This window comes from Prinia subflava, chromosome 3 (assembly GCF_021018805.1).
Source record: "Prinia subflava isolate CZ2003 ecotype Zambia chromosome 3, Cam_Psub_1.2, whole genome shotgun sequence".
Lineage (NCBI taxonomy): Eukaryota > Metazoa > Chordata > Aves > Passeriformes > Cisticolidae > Prinia > Prinia subflava.
Window position 1 is genome coordinate 90,074,823 of NC_086249.1, and position 17,907 is coordinate 90,092,729.

General features: G+C 37.9%; 1 protein-coding gene across 3 annotated transcripts in view; it reads left to right on the plus strand.

Annotated features, from left to right (window-relative positions):
- Window positions 1–17,907, plus strand: part of GLRA2 (glycine receptor alpha 2) — a 122,026-nt gene that overhangs the window by 43,935 nt on the left and 60,184 nt on the right. For all 3 annotated transcript variants that reach the window (XM_063392874.1, XM_063392872.1, XM_063392873.1), the window contains exons 5-7: window positions 1,001–1,083; window positions 2,015–2,152; window positions 4,345–4,559. In XM_063392874.1, the coding sequence (XP_063248944.1) occupies window positions 1,001–1,083; window positions 2,015–2,152; window positions 4,345–4,559 (436 nt within the window). The remainder of the gene's footprint in view (window positions 1–1,000; window positions 1,084–2,014; window positions 2,153–4,344; window positions 4,560–17,907) is intronic.

The following is a 17,907-nucleotide window of genomic DNA, read 5'->3' on the forward strand; positions in this document are numbered from 1 at the left end:
AATCAGACAGTCTTGTTACTGCCTTTCATAATAAATGGGAACAGAGGGTTTAGGGTTTTTTGCATTCCTTGTTTCAGAGTGGGTTTTTTTTTTTTTGTGCTGAATGTAATCAGAAATAAAAATGTACTTTTAAAATATTATTTAAAACAAAATCCTAATATTTATACTGTTTATCAAAGCTAGTTGTTTGTAATTAGGCCATCCCAATATCTTGGTTAGCTAAAAATGGTTTCTTCTTACACACACACAAAAAAATAAAACAGAAGAGACTGTCTTGAAATAGATTTCTGTCAAATGTTAAAAGGTTAAACCAACTAAAAAAGAAGGAAGGAAGAAAGAAACATTACAAGTATTCTCATTTAAGTAAAGTTATGCTTTATCTGGGACAATAACAACTGAAAAATTAAAAGAGAAATATATTTTGTATGATTATGTTCCTTTAGGCTTACTTTCTTCTATCTGTACTCCTTTAATGCAATGTGATTCTTTTACTGTATAATGTTTTTTTCCTTCTTTTAGTGGCTAAGCAATAAGAATGAAGACTTGGAAATGGGACTCATTGTTCCAACAGAGCAAAAGCACTCTGTTAAAAAAAAAAAAAAACAAAACAAACCCATGGTTGTTGTTTCCTTTTGGTTTTTTTTTTTTTTGCTTTTCCAAAATAAAACTTAAAACATGTCCCATGACCAGGCATTTCAGCTTTTGGATTATTTGGTTCAGTATAGTACATTAAACATTCACTGGTGCATTAGTGGAGAGCATGTATTGCTAACCTGATGTTGTCTTCTCTGCCTCTGCTCTGCCCAGCCAGGGCAGGCTGGGAGTGCCCCCTTTGCTCACACATTTTGTCTCCAGAGCTCTCACATGCTTAAAAGCTCAAAGGGGAGATGAGCCCAGCCTTTGAGGTGTTAAGATTTGGTCTTGATCCTTTGAATTCTAAGTGTGGGGCTTTAAATGAAACTTGTAGACGTCTAACATATTTTTTCCCCTCTAATTTTAGGCTAACGTTAACCTTGTCCTGTCCCATGGATTTGAAGAATTTTCCTATGGATGTACAGACATGTACAATGCAGCTAGAGAGCTGTGAGTGCCCAATTGCTTTATCTATCAAATAGCAAGTTTGTACCCTAACATTCAGTGATTAGTTGATATTTACATTATCACATTTGTGTGGTGAGACTCAGTATTCTTGCTTTGTAAGGGAATTATGTTTATCACCATAATGTGAGGATTGCCTGTTTCTGTGGTGTTCCAACTCCTTTTTCTTTCTCCCTCCTGGGTAACATCACCTTACCCATCAGAACTGCATCACTTCCAGGGTAAATACAGCAATGCTGAGGGAGAGAAATAACTATATCTCAGGAAAGTGAGAACAGTTTTTACATAGCCAGAGATTCACTATGTCTGATTGAGCTAGGCTCACCTTTGGAAAATGGAAAAGAAGTACCTGTTGAAGCAGAGGTCCTGTCAGTGACACCTAAGCTGGTGTGCTAAACACAGGCAAGGCATGGACTGGGGAGCCAGCACACACCACAGCACTGCCTCAGCCTGCCAGGCAACCATCAGGAAAACCTGGGAGGGTTCACACTGTGGCAGGTGCCAGTGATAGTTCCCAACATTCAGTAGGTGCCAATCCACCCTGGTTTTCTTTTTCATTTATTTATTTTTTATTTAGGGGGGAAAAGATTTCACTGTATGGCTATGAGCTGTGGGCTGCCACCTGTCTTTGTGCCCAGAGAATCTTAGACTGGTTTGGGCCAGCAAAATTGGGTTTTGGTGGCAAACCAGGGCAGTACTTCAGAATATAAGAGCATTTACTTCTTGCTTTTAACAGACCAATGGTGCATTTATAGCAACCAACAACTAAGAGGAATCGCGCTGCTGTTAATGGAACAATTTGAAAATGTAACTGAGATAACATGTACTGCAATAAAAGACATGCTTCTCAGACATAAGGACATTTGCTCTTTTCTGGTCAGCTGCCATCTAATAAACTCTGATTCCTTTACTGCAGTTGGCTACACCATGAATGATCTGATATTTGAGTGGCTAAGTGATGGACCTGTGCAAGTCGCAGAGGGATTAACCTTGCCACAGTTTATTTTGAAAGAAGATAAAGAACTTGGTTATTGCACAAAACATTACAACACTGGTGAGAATTACTGTTTTTTTCTATCAATTGTTCCAATGGTATCTATTGTCAATTTGTAATGGAAAAATATGGGTAAAATGAAAAAAAAAAAGAAATTAAAACTTGATTCAGTCACACTTATTTTTAAGTCTGAATAGAAAGAATTTTTTCTCTGTTTTTTTGAAAGATTTAATTTCAAAATTTCCTTTAATTTCATTAAAGTAGTCTAATGTCCTTAAAACGATTGAAGTATGTAAAATATTAAAAAACTGATAAAAATCTAATTGTTTTGATATCCTTAAAATGAAACATGTTAAAAAATGAACTCTTTTATTAAATATTGATTCATCACTTTTAACGTACTGATTTTTCTGAACCTAGTTTATTTCTCCAGCATATCAAATTACCACTGAGGAATAATATTAGTTTTTTCACCAGCTTTTATGTGCAGTCTAATTTATGAGACATAGCATGTCAAAACACGTTTTCATTGCTGATCTGAATAGTGGACAGACATGGAATATCAGGATATTAAATGTTTGTTAATACCTTAAAGTTTTTTTCTTTCATTTGCTGTTTAGGAGTTTATAATGCTGTGTTTTCAAGCTTTAGCTTTAAAGAGAAGACGAAACTCTGTTAAAATTTTGATTTGGCTGCTAGAGTTTATTTAATGGGGACAGCACTTAGAGAACAGTTTTCTGGGTGCTTTCTGGGATTAAATATAATCCCTCTCATCTAAAATAGCTTTTTCATCATTTCAGCATAAGAGCTGATCTGGTTGCATCAAATACATTTTTTTCACTCTATGAAATAATACAATGTGAGAGGTTCTGCCTCTGCCAAAAATAATGTCACATTTATGTCTCATGAAAACTGTTGGGTTTAATTTTTATAAATGCAGCCTCTCATTTTGGAGCCCAAAATACCAAGGAAGAAGAACTTAGTGATTAGCACCCCCACTACTGTCTTCTCTGTAGTTTGCTCCTTCAGGTTTGGTGTGAAATTAAAATGTGGATAAAACTCATTACTCAGCCTTCTCCTAAACTCACTGTCCAGGCTGTGCCAGAAAAGTCTGCAGAGCCTCTGACAGGCTCTGTGCCATTGCTGCCACAGGTGGCCACCAACCCCTTCCCAGCCCCCTTCTGTAGGGCAGACTGGTCAGGAGCAGCCTCTGCCCAGCTCTCAGCATCTGCCTTTCCAGGCACAGCTCACTCATTTTAGAACTGCTGGGCTGTCAGAGGATGTTATTCAGTCTCCACTCTGCTCTTTGCTAAACAGCCTCTGCACTCTCCTTTGTGCTAACTCCTGCACCCAGCATTCAGCATTGTAGACCACCAGAAAAATACAGGGACATCACAAAAAGGAGCAAACGATCTAATTTCCCCTGAAAGGGTGAATGAGGAAAAATGCATCTTCATTCATTTTCCAACACACACAAAAGGGGTCCTTTGCAACCATTAGCATGACACATCAGGAATGAGAGGCTCACAGTCCCTAACCCAGAGTAAATTTTGAGACCAGCACAGAGTGATTACTGCATTAGTAGCTGATGAGCTGCTGCAGCTCAGGACTCTGCATCTCCTGCTGCACAACTAGTTCCACTGCCAGGCAATCCAAAACCTCTGTCCTCCAGACTGCTGTGCAGCAACTATCAGTTGTTTGAAGAATCACCTCCCACGAGAGATTGGTTTAGGTTTCCTGGAGTCTGACTTTCAGCAAAATTCAAAGTAGACTTTGAGTTGATTCTGCTGTGATACATAATCCACAGACAGAGGCTCATTAGCAGAACGAGAAGGAGTTTGAACTACCCTAGGACTGCAGGAGTAGTAGTTTACAATTTGTCAGTTCAAGCATGATTGCTTAATCTCATGCCTCAAAAATATCAAAAATGCTGTCCCCTTTTAATACTTAACATTATATTTGACTAAAGTAAAAGCTCATTGAATTTTGAGGAAAGAAACATTATTTTGTATTTTCTGCAGGTGAAACAATTGTGCTGATATTTGTTTTCTCAGTTAATATGAAGAACCGGGCACTTCAGTGCTCGGTGGTCCCATACTTCCCCCAAGCTGTAATGCAACAAGTGCCTGACTAGTGTTTGTGTATCAGGATCTGCTTACAGTATTAGGAAACAGGCCAGACATCTAACTTATGTTCAGAAAACAAGATACAAATGTGCAAAAAGCATTTATGAAAGTAATTTCATGTTCTAGGAAAGTTTACATGCATTGAAGTCAAGTTTCATTTGGAGCGTCAGATGGGATACTATTTAATCCAGATGTACATTCCTAGCCTGCTGATTGTCATTTTATCCTGGGTTTCTTTCTGGATCAACATGGATGCTGCTCCAGCCAGAGTTGCACTGGGTATCACTACTGTTTTGACAATGACCACGCAAAGCTCAGGATCTAGAGCTTCCCTCCCAAAAGTAAGGAAATCATTTTGTACTATGAATTTGTTCCTAATAAGAAATGTTTGTGCTACTCTTTTAAAATTTCAGAAAGGTCTGTGTAAATGTGTATCTGATCAGGATATGTGAGAAAGTGATAAAGTGATAACAGTGTCATGTTAAACCTGCAATACCCTTGCACTTGGATTAAGGAATGTTTCTGCTCTTTTGGTGGACAGCTGAATAGTACAGCAGTATGAATTTTAAATGAGTTTCTACTAGTTTTGACACTTATTTTTGAGTGTTTAGAAACCAGATTTTATGTGGTACTTAGACATCTTACTGGATTTCTTTCAGACTGGGGACTTTAAAAACACTGGACTGTTAGACTCTCATATATCTTGATGTTTCTAGATATGGCACTTAATCCAATGAATATATAAATATATCTCCCAAAAATGTATATATAAAATACATGTATGTAATATATATGCAACTAAAAGATTTCTCTGGAGAAATTTCTTAGTGTGGAATTGCTGATGTCTTTGTTTCACAGCAGAAATTGTCCATATTCCACTCATTCAAGTGTCATCTGAAGACCTTCATCCTATCTATGCACAAAAATATCCTCTCATTCAAATTTTGTAGTCTTTTTAATCCTGCCCAGATGCTGTAGATGAATTTACAGATTACAGACTGGATTCTCTGCTTAGTCAGGCTGACAGCTCTTTTCAGCATAGGCACAGACCAAATGTTTCTGATAACAGCAGTCCCAGCAGAACTGAACGTGCAAGCTCAGGTTTTATACAATTTTGTGGATGGGAGCTCAGAGGTGGGTAAGTTTCCAGTAGTCTAAGGAGTTATGAGATACAGTCCCTGAAGAGACTTTTTCCAGCTGTCCAGCATCAAAGGGACTGGGATCATAGTATCAATGAAAAGCACAAATTTTGAGTGTTTGTGTAGATAATGATCTATTCCAAGAAAGCAGGCTGTTTATTGTGGTGCTTCACCCTCAGTATCACATTTGTCTCATTCCAAATATGCAAGTTGCTCAAGTGGAGGGCAACTTCAAAGATATAGGGCAACTCCAAAAAGTGCACAGATTGTGTTACTCCTTTGTTAGTAATGAGAAAGTATCAGTTAAAAATCTGATGAGTACAACATTTAGTTCAGCTTCACTTACTCACTTTGAGATATGCATGATTTTCCATGCAAACTGAAAGCCTCTCATATATTAACTCAGAATTTCAAATTGAAAATTTATTAAACATTTGTTCAGACAATTCAGTCGATATTACCAGTGAACATTCTGAGAAAAATGTCTGAAAAGATAATCTTGGCAAGAAGCATACAGGCTCTTTAAATAGCAAATTTGGAATCGCTGAAGACTGTGTCTAGATGACACAACATGAATCTATGTGAAAGATTCCAAGTTTCTTATAAATTGCTTGAGAAGAATAGACGATACAAGCACTGTAGTGGAGATTCCCACTCACATTTCCTACTGGGCAAGCAAACCCTGACAAAAGGCTCTGCAGTATTAGTGTGCCCCAAATGCTAATGCTTTAGGAGGTGTTTTCATCATAGGCCTTTGATCCAGCTGAAATGTTTTCTCTTTTGCATTCTGTTGTGTCAGAGTAGAAAAGTATTTGTTGAGTGGAAGAAATGGGAAAGTGCAAAATGTGTTGACTGTGATATGTTGATTACTGGAGAGGTTCTTCTCCAGCCTCAGGATTAAATACATTTATCTCATCAGCTGTCAGAGAACGGTGGTGCTCTGCCCATACTCCATCTTCTCCTATTCTGCTGTGTTCCTCTGCCAGAAAACAGGCACTAAGAAAAGCATCTCACCAGAAAGCCCAGTACACTTGTTTCAGTCAGGCTGCACCTGCCTGTTGAATTTTCTCTGTAGAATTCAGCTGAGCTCTATTTTATAGCTCTGACCTCTATAGGTTAGTTAATCCTTGTGGGGGCTTTTGAAGGTGTGTCAGTTGACTTAAAAATGTGGTTCTAAGTGAATGCCAGCATTCCAGCCAGCTGAGTCCCACCCCAGATGACTCAGGTGCTTGGAGAAGCATGGGCACCATTCGGGTCTGTACTGAATCACCAGAACCTGATCCCTTATACATAGAAGCAAGATTTCCTTGCTATTGCTGTTGCAGGCACTTAGCTGTTTTAAAACCCCATCTGTAACTTAATATCAAAATTGTATTTATTAACAAAATCTGTCCGCCTGAAATGCACTTAGAAATAAAATATGAAAAGAATTGAATCAAATCAGTGTCATAGCTGAAGTCTCAAAATCCCTGTTTAAAAATAATGGTTTTCTAAGCCCTGTATTGCCAAGACACAGAAGTTAGGCTGCCAATGACACATTCATTTAAAAGTTGCTCCAAGCATGAATGTCTAACAGAATAAGACATTTCAGGAGGGTTATTTTTGCAAGAATACTGGAAAAAAAAAAACCCAACAAAACAGATGCAACTTTGCTTTGTGAAAGCAGCCTAGGATTGAATACAAGAGCTATAATTTCCCCATCCTTGTTTGTGTCCTATTTGTATTAATATAGATTTATGCAATTTAACTTTAATTTACCCAGTTTCATGCCAAGAGTTTCTTTCTATTCTTCTCTATTTTAAATAGAGCTTTACCTCTGAAAACAGCAAAATATCAAAACTTGCCAACTTTAAAGGGAATAATTCCTTTCCCTAGAGAAAGGCAAAGAAGGATTGTGATAAGATTCCTTAGGTTTTTTTGTCTGTTTCCAAGTTACTATCTAAATGACTAAAGTGTTACTGTTTAGAAGTAATTACCAACATATTGTCCTCAACCCTGGTGTAAGATAACACTACAGTGTTCTGTTTGTTTAAAATTGCTCTTTTCCATATTAATAACTAACTTTCATTTCCATACACGAATTTCATAATAGTAGGTCATGGCCACACAGACATTAGGCACCCAGCTGTTGAAAATTAAACATAAGATTGAGACTGCTGAAAAGAAAAGAAAGGAAAATGAAAAGAAATGAAAGAATGAAATTAATTCAATCTGAAGCTCATATTCACTGCATATAAGAGAAGTATCTAGAATGCACTCTTCTAAATGAAATATATTTCTTTGGTAAATTTGGTAGCATTTCTGGGGAATTATTATATTTGGAGCATTTTTTAATTCTGTCTAAGAATATCAGGTGAAATTCCAATATCAGCAGCATAGTAATAAAGAAATCAGTATGCTTTTTTTTCCCTTATTCTTCTGCAAAGTCAATTTCTTTCTTACCAAAGGCAAGAGTAGACCATGAGATAGATTACATCACAGCAAAGCTACTGATCTAGGAAAGGTGACCTGCAGTGCCTGTTTCAGAAAGCAGAAAGGTTATCCTCCTCCAGAACTTTAGCATAAACTGAGCAACGATGCACTGTGAGTCCATGAAATAATGATTTTCTGTGTAGGGAGTATCTGCAGAGAAATATTCACCATGGAGCCAACCTCTTTTAAAGTGATGAAATTATTTTGTGTATGTTACAGAAGACTTGTGAGGCATCCTGTAACCAGAATTGCCGTGGTTGGCTGTGTTAGGGGGTGCTAAAGAACTCATCCGAAAGCTGGGATGGAATTCCCTACTTGCAGTTTGACTAATCCATCACTAGGATGCCCACAAACGATGATCCAAAATAGCAGGATTTCTCTGATCAGTCCCTCTTCCCACATTCATGTGTATAAGTCTTACCCACATCTGATGCTCTTATGTCTGAGTCCCCTGGTCACGTCATCACTTTCCACTTGGCAGCTCCATCTGGGTGATGTTTGTGCACCCAGCTGCACCAGTGGCTCTTGCTGATCAGCCAGCTGGGCGCCAGCTGGGTGATCACTGTGTCCACACAGCCACTGGGAAACCTCCACGAAGCCCTGGGCTGTCTGAGTGAGTCCTGTGCATGAGCCAGGGGCCTCCCTTGCACCTGGGCTGAGCTGGGCTTTACCTCTGCAGAGGAACTCCAGGGCTCATCAGTTATGACCCTGCCAGGACCCACTGTACATCCCTGCAGCGCCCAGCACGCGCTTGTCCTCTGCAAGTACCAGACCCTGGGACCCAAGGGCACCATGTACCCATCAAAACAGGGACTGAGGATTGTCTGGGCACCACAAGGGACACCAACACTTCTGTCTTTCCTTGCAGTTCCAGATGTGTATAAGCTGGGGGAGTAAAGCAGGAGGAACTCAAGGTCCAGTAGCGCAGAATTGTTAAGTGTTACAAAACAGTTCTTTTCTTCAGAGCTTTGAAGCACCATTTTCTTGCTATTCTTTTTACTTGTAAATGGCTCTCCTGTTGAATAAACAGAATAAAAAGTTTGAAAGGTTTTTCAAAAGAGGCATTTGAAAGAATAATGAGTTCTCTGCTGTGCTATTTGTGTATTTTTCAGACTGCTTTCTTCTTAAAACGCTTACATAAACCAAACCTTAGCAACAACAGTCCAAGAAAATGAGTTACTTTTAATGCCATAAAGCAAAACATTTCAGGATATTTTAAGTCAAGTTATAGCAACTGTATTTTACACAGTTGCACAGTTTTCATATTGTGTTACTTTAATGCACACTCCTTAATGAATGCATTTTCTGTCCCCAGGGAACAATCTGTGCAGAAAAAAAGTCTCATTCAGACCTCACCAGAACTTCTGGGAGTCCTTTCATTCACTTTATTTTGCTTTAAACCACTACATATATTACTAAATGCAATAAAAGCGTAGGTACAGAGACTTACAAAACCAAAGCCAAACAAGTCTATCCCCTTTGGCAGTAAATGACTGTTTTTATGTGTCATCCACTATCCCCTGCATATTTGGAAACTTTTACAGATTCTTCATCTTCTGGCAGGCCAGTATCCCTTATTTGAATGCCAGAAGCTATCAAGGAAAGAGGATACAAGAACATGGCACTTTTTTTTTTTTTTAATTAAGGGTAAAATGATATCACAATAAAAGAAAAAAAAAAAAAAAAAAGAAAAAGAAATGAGGAACAATACCAATAAGGACAAAGAATAGGTGCAAGTATCAGTGATGATTTTGTTCTGTGTACATTTGTTTTCATAGGAAGTAGAGCACCAAGGTGATTACTGACTCTTTCATAAGCAAAGCACAGAGATGATACATTCTGGTGCAGCATTATGGCAAAAAAGCAATAATGAAGTAACTTGGAAGCAATTTTTTGACAAATTACTTTTAGTCTAGTCTCAGGATCAAAAGAGGAAATATGGAAGTAATTTGGCAATCATGAGATTTGTTAATTGGCACTTGGATTATAAGGTGTCTGAGCATTTTACACACTGCTTAAGTGATTAAGATACCCTATGGTTATAAGCTGTTTACAAGTTCCTGTTGGAGATGTAATGGTCCTAAACCTTGATCCTTTAATGTGTCTACATCACATATTTATGTATCCTGACAGTGTTACTGTAAACAAGCTTCCACTTCTAAAAAAAATGTTCAGGACTCTTAAGTATTTTATTGGTTGTCAGTTTTCTAAAAGAGTGAAAGAGGGTATCCTGTCCAAACTCTTGGAACTCAGGCTGCATTGTCAGGCAGGCATGAGGAGCTACTCTTCAGTCATGTGCCTACATGGAAATGCCTTAGGACTCACTCATTTTGTTAATTCCAGCATTCTCATAGAACTTTCTTTTCTGTTCACATTACAGTTTTAACGTACAACATATATTCCTTCTTTTACTAATATTAAAAGATCTTGAAAACTACTTTAATTCTTTTTTTTGGGGGGGGTGGGGAGTGGGGGTTGACAAAGCTAGATACAACTAATTTTTGTATTGAGACAATATTTTCAATATCTACTGGTATATTCCATACAGTATTTGAATCTGGATATAAAAAACTGTTCTGCTCTGTATGATGAAGTCATATAGACTGAACCTAATTTTCAACAAAAAAGTTCAGAAAGTAAAACTTTTAAGTAAGTGAATATTTCTTTGCATACTGTGATTTACTGAAACAATTAAATGGGTATAAAGTGATTTGGACTAAATATAGACTTTTGTGTGTAAATAAACTGTCCTACAAATTGCTATAAAAATTTTATTCCTGACAAGTAGTTAATAAGCACCTACTCATAACTTACAGTTCAGGAAAGATGTTTTCTGGTTCTGCTCTACAAATTTTCATATTCCATTTCTTTATTCTGACTTCTTCTCCCATTAATTATGTTTTCTCAAAAGTGGTTTTGAGGCAGGATATTAATGTGTGTGTGCTTGAGGGCAGGAGATTGTTTGAACGACAGTGGGAGATGTGGTACACGCATCAGATGATCCGTGGAGTACCAGGGAGAACTTCCCAGCCACTTCAAATATTAACAGAACTGTGGCCATGTTAGTGCCAGCTTGAAAATACGTCCTTGGCCCCAATTAAAAGAATCTGTGGTGCTCAGAAACTTCTCTGCTACTTCCAGCTACAGCAGCTGGTCTCATTAAAGACACTTTTCTTGCATATTTTGCACCTTTGAGATCTAGGTAGATACTTACAGAGCTAGCCTGTACAGTTACAGTTTCACTGGGAGCAGAAATCTCAATTAAAATGATGTTGGATGAGCTTTGGCACAGTTATATATGCTGTGATCATGCATCCATAATAGGAAAAATTCTTTTTCTTCCATTCCACAACTGTTTCTAGTTCTATAAAACTGAAGTCTTCAGTGTTCTGAATAGGTAAGAAGACAAAACCCAGCAGAATCCATGCTACTTGTGAGAAAAGCAGGAGGAAGAGTGATATAAAAGTTAAACACAGCACCTAAATCTGATGATAGAAATTGTCACACTGTTCTGTTTAGTTTGGCTGCAGATACCTGGTACCCTGGACAGTCTTTGGGTCTTGCAATGTGTGGGTTCTAGCGTTTCTCTCTGTCCTTCATTCTGTGCAAAGATAACTGATGAGATATGACTGCTATGTTGTTTGATTAATGCCAGTACATTAGGATCTGTAGCAGACTCTACGCTATGAAAGTGAAAAATGAATGACTGAGTAAATCAGTCACCTTTTCCAGTGGACTCATCTAAACTTCAAAGTTTACTTTTCTGTGTAGTGAAGACAGTGGTATTTACTGTACAACAAAAGCAGTAGTTGCTGTCATGTGTGACAGCTAAAAATATGCAATAAGATGTGTCTCAATACCTCTGGGATGTAGCTTGAGTACTCCTGGCACTTCTTCAGCAAGTTTTATAATGTATTCATCTGGGAGGGCTGGTGTTCAGCAGAGCCTATTTCAAGCATCCAAGAAGGGTTGAAGTTATTGTGCACACCAGACTGCTGATTGTTTCATAACCCTGGCACGATACTGGAGCCTTCAGCTTCATTGTCACAGCCTTCAGGACTTTCTGGTGGCTTTTAGTGTCTCTCTGAGGAGTGCCTTGTGCTGCTCTTCTCAGACAGAAGCACTGCAAACCCTCTCTGCAGCAATGACGAGCTCTGTTGTGGCTCGTTCGTTTCAAGTAATTGCAAGACTTGACTCTATTAGATCATCTAGAACTATTACTTATGAATATAGTCTGTTAATATTTCATTTGAAAAAATGTTGATGGGACCCCCTGGAGTCTGCAAAAAACATTTTCATTTGCAGTTTACCTCAAGGCTGCTGCCTTCCAGTCTGAATATCAGTGCTCACTACACGTGGCTGCTGAAGCAGCTGGGCCATCGACCTCTTACTCCCAAAAGTTGTCTTTGAGTGACAGTGGAACCATTTGAATTCTGTTACTTGAATGACAGGTCTTTCTCTTCCCTTTGGGAAACATTTTCATGGGAAAAAAATGAATTGTTTGTTGATATTGATGCCTAAGAGTATTAATTCCTTCTTCTCCTCTCCCTCTTCCCTGCAAGGAAAACAGAGGGAGATAATTTACTTTTTCATGGATGGATCAAAGAAACTTCTGTAGGAGCAGGAACTAAATGACTCAGTGTGTCTTGTTTTTGCATAAAATATCTGTGTTATGACAAAACTACAACTTTATTTCACCAATAGTGTGGCACAATAGTATTTGCTGAAGTAAGACCAGCTTTGCAAATTAAACAATTCTGAACTAGGTATTGGCAAGAAAATTATGTAATTTTGGGGTTTAAGGCATGGTCATGCATTCTAGAATGTGTCATTATTCACAGCCTGTTGTATTAAAGTTTTAAACTGTGATGAAATAGCGCCTTTTTCTTCTTATTTTCTCTTCCTAGAAGGTTGGAATTAATTGAGATATCTTGTCTCAAAGAGAAGGGAGCATGAGAATAAAAAGCTTTGATCCTCAGTAGCTTCTGTATGGTGTTAGGCTGCCCTGCCTGTGAGAAAGAGACATGGTGTGCTGTCTTCCCTCATTTTACCAAAGGTTAAGGCTCTGGAGAACGGAGCCAGGGCTTTCAGCACGTCTACAGAGGAACACAATGACTAAGTCACAGCAGAAAATGTAAGATAAAAACAAGGGAGGCCACATAACAAATGTTGCTCAGTTCAGTGATTCATAGAAAATATAGTATAATTATGTTACAAATAGTTATTGATAATGACACTGTTATAAGGAGAATATATCAATATTTGTCACTTATTGGAGAAACCTTTTGTGTCATAAGATTGTCTGAGAAACTAAAAAATGCCTTAAAATTCTTCATTGATGTAAATTATTGCATTTTCTGTCTCTTTTCTGCAGAAGAGCATTTTCCTTTGTGTGTCTAATGGCAATTGAAACACTTCATCTATTGATTTGTACTAAAATTTTGTTAACAGTTCTACTTTTTAAATTTATCTGTGGTCAGGAGGCATTGATGTCCACCCATTTTTAAGGGATGATCAACTTGAAAACATCACTCAATTTCTGGGGGAACCATATAGATTGGTGACAAACAGCAATCAAAGTACCACCCTCCTGGACCACACCACTTTATGCTTGAGCGTGCTGTGCTCATGAAGAAATGACTCAAAACCACTTTGATTTTCCATAGAACTGACAAAGAAAATATGAAAAATTGAGAAAGTGAAGCAGCCCAAATGTCAGGACTACAATAGAAGCTCTTTAGAGTTAGACACTCTGTTCTGTTTCTTTTTCTAATTCAAACAATAAAGATAGTTGCTTTTTAAAGGAAGCTGCAGTTGTCTGACATGATCTATTTTATGAGTTTGTTGGCTGCATTTTGCTGTCTCCTGAACCTTCTAGCACAAACAGAATCTGCACAGAATGAAAACAAAATCCTGTCATTGGCAATGATGTGACTTAAAGCATTCAGATATTCAGGCTTTACTACTGCCCTTTTTTTTTTCCAGGGCTCCCCAAAGTCAAGGATGACAGAGTTATGCTACAAAAATAGCACAGATTAACTCATTTATTCATATATCTAGGCCTGGATATAAAAAACCCCCACACCCCAGAACTGATTTTAAGTATCTCAGAAAGGGTAAAGTACCACTCTAGGAAGCAATGTGGCCTTTTTTTTTTTTTTTTTGTACCTTCTTTTTTTTTTTATCTGCCCCACCTAGTGAGGGGGAAGAAAAACACATAATTATTCTCTTAATTGGTTAATCATTCCCTCTGACGTTGGTTCATTTGTCATGTTTTAGTATTGTTGGGGATTTTTGGTAAACAAGAAATGAGATTTTTTTTTCCTAACAATTTTCCAGTGTCCTGTTAGAATCAGGATAAGCACTGCATTGCTCATGCTAAAGTGTTATGTGTGAACCACACAGCTGGAACAGACTGGAACAGTCTTCATTGACTGGAACAGGAGACAGATGTTTCACAAAGAGTTAAAAATGTGTGTACCTCACATCCTTCCAGGAAAGACCTTTAGCCTGGCAAATTATTTCATTGTGAACTGTTTAAAGGTAAAATTCTCTTGGTGAGTGCAGCTATAAGAGTTGATTAGCTTCTTACATTAATGAGGTTTCAGTAAAAGCTTTTCCCAGATTGAAAGACATATCTAATTAAAGGCTGAGAACTGCCTGAATATGGGAACTGCACTTCATGGCAGTTCATCTGGCCAGTTTCATTCATAATTTCCATGACTAGACTGACTTCTTCCAGATGTATTTTCCTCTTAGTTAAAGCAAGGTGTTTTCAATAGCAGCTGTTGACCACAGTAGAGTTCAAAATCATCTTACCCAGCTCCTCTGTCTGCCATCTGTGAAAGAGACTTTTAAAACACATCGTTGGCACTGCTAGCTGTTGTTCTCATTGTGATTTTTTTTCAATTTATACTCTTTTGAGATGCTCTGCTAAAGAAAAGGCAAGTGAAAATCACCCTGAAGAGAAAATGAAAGTGAACTTTCAGATATGCTATCTTCAGCTAAAAATGAATTCTGCAGTTTACAGCTAAAAACAAATAAATAGTCCTTCCTATCTCCTCTTTGTGTAGTACACATTGTATTAGATGTTTGTTCCAGCAGTGACAAACGCTTTATGTGGGGTCATGAGGAACTGAGGAACTGTTTTTTGTAAAATGCATGCTCCTTTGTTGAAGCTATGAAAAGGATACTTTAGCATAATTTTTTCATTTGTTGGAAAAATTTCCCAAATAATTTCTGTTGACTTCCAGCCACCACCGTCTGATTTCTCCAAAACATATTTTTGATTATTATTATTGAAATGCCTTGATACCTGGAAATCAAAAGTTAATCAGTCTAGAAAGATCTGAAAGGTTTGACATGAAAATGGAAATTATAGAAATTATTCAATTTACATTATTTAAAACCCCCAAATTTGTGGTTTGTTAGTTTTTTTACCTTTTCCCTTTTTATTCTAATTTAGAAGACGTTTCTGAAATGTCAGAAATCTTGAGGGAAGGGAAAAATCGCATCCTACTCAGAACTAACATTTACTGAGATACTGGTAGGTACTTTTCAAGCATGAATAATACTAAGAGTTCAGAGAAAAAATGTTCTAATTAAAACCTTACTACACAAGAAACACAAATACTGAGAAGAAGAGAATAAAATCAAACTGCCTCACACTGAGCTCCAGCCATGCTCATTGTGGCCAGCATATGAAGCTTCAAGCCACTGGGGCATGGTTTGGCCTGTTGGAACTCTGATGTGGCTTAGTGACTTGTAGAAACAATTTTCCAGCTCCAGAAGGGGCAATGTGACTTTCCAGGATAACACTCTTTTTTTTTTTTTTGCATCCAATTTCTGCTACAGTTGTGTTCTACAGCTGCTCTGTATTTGGCTTAAGCTTGTCTTGAAAGTGTTCAGTCTTTTTTTGAAATGGAGTTTGGAATTTTATTTCAATAACTACCCAGGCACACTCTTAAAGGGAAGTGTTTTTTAAGGCAGGATTCTCTGGCTTTACCCTCCAGCCAGTGTTCCTTGCTATGCAATTCTTGTTTGGTCTACAAATGCTGCCCAGACCCAATGTCTTCTCATTCAGGAAATCCTATGACCAAACTAAGTGACCTTTTGAAATTTTTTGGTTATTTGTAAACTACAAATGGAACTTCTTTTGTCTCTCACTCAGTCAATGTCTTTGTCAGCCTTCAATCTTGTATCTTTCTCTCTGTGCCAATATAATCTTTTAAAATATAGCAACCACAACTACGCTACCGTGGAAACTCTTGATATAGCTTTCTCCTTCCTTCTCCTCCTCCTCTGTTCTGTTTATAGTCTCAATAGTCATATTCATCTTTTCCCCACAGCTTTCCAGAGCTGATGCTCCATTGCCAGTCCTTTCTGTACCTCTTGAAATAAAAATGGAAAAGTTTGATTAAAATGAGTGGTAACTTAGAATGAGTATCAGACAGGGTTGTAAAAAATGGTAATTTGTATTCATTTTAGCCACTTAAACAGCAGTAGAGTCTAGGGCAGCTGGGAAAAGTGTGATTGCCTGAGAGCCTCCCAGGTCCCAGCCAGACAAACAAGTGATGGTTTGGGTGTATGGGGGAGGTGAAGCCAGAATTTTTAAGACTCTTTGTATTGTCAAATGGGAACAATGTGGATTTGTACGGAACAAATAAATGTATGAGTTTCTTTAATTATAAGACAGAAGAGTTCCAGTGACAGCATTAATCTGAGAGAGAAAAAGCTCTTCATGAGCAAAGTGGATAGGCAGTAATTTCTAATACCAGTTAAAGTGAATAAGACAATGTTAAAAATGGTAAAAAATTCAAAATGTAGAACTCCTCTTGGATTAGAGAAACTGTACTGATGTAACAAGTCACTCGTTCATCCATGCAAGATAAAAAGGAAAAAGAAAAACCTCTTTAGCAGATGGGGCAGGGTGAAGAGGGGAAGAAATTTATAACAAGACTTTTAATAGCTGAGGGAGTTGAGGGTGTTTAGTCTGGAGAAAAGGAGGCTGAGATGGGACCTTATTGTTCTCTACAGCTGCCTGAAAGGAGGCTGCAGCCAGGTGAGTCAGACTCTTTTCCCAGGTGACAGGCGGCAGTACAAGAGGAAATGACCACAAGGTGCACCAAGGGGGGGTTAGGTTAGATATTAGGAAAGGTTCTCTTCACAGAAAGGGTTGAAAAGCTTTGGAACAGACTGTCCAGGAAGCTGTCAAGTCACCAACCCTGAAAGTGTTCAAAAAACCTGTGGATGTGGCACTTGAGAGCATGTTTTAATAGTGAATGTGGTGGAGGTGCAGCACTGAAAGTTGGACTTGATGATCTTAAAGGTCTTTTCCAGCCTTAACAATTTTATGATTCTATGATTCTAAACATGCACTGAAAATATTCATATGTGGCTCTATGTAATGATGAACAGAGGACTATTTCTCAGCTGTGGTTTGTGGAAAGAGTTAAGGAGTTGAGGAACTGAGGAAAGAGTAAAATAGCCCATAATGGAAAGAAATTGTGTTCCATTTTCTATTTGCGTTTCTAAAGTTGTGCAGAGAAAACCAGAGAATTTTTTTCTACTTTTAGTAATGGTGGCTATTTCATTATATGCATGTGGTTTTTAGCACTGGTTTTAAATCAGAAAATAAACAACTGCCTTGTAAACGTGAAGTGAGATTCAGCTGTCAAAACTGAGGTGGCTGAAAGTCATTTTGGACTGCCTTTCCAGCCACCAGAGAAGGAGGCACCTCTGCTGCCAAATTCTTCTGACACTCACATGGGTATGTGAGGCAGGTTAGGTGAGCTCTTGTTTCAAGTGTCAACCAGCAATGCCAGGCTGGCCAGTCTGAAAGTCAGATATCTGAAGCAGTGTGAGGTATATCCCCTCCCAAACATGCAGTAGGAAAAGTACGAGAAAGCATGTCATAATACAGAAATATTCAAAACTTTGTATGTTTTTTTTTTCAGTTATACAAGAGTCTTCTTATTTATCTACTATGTATGTGTGATAAAGCTCAAACCTGTTGTATTCAGGAAAAGGAATTAATTCTTTCCTTCTTACTCTTATTTACATGCCATGTCAAGAGGGA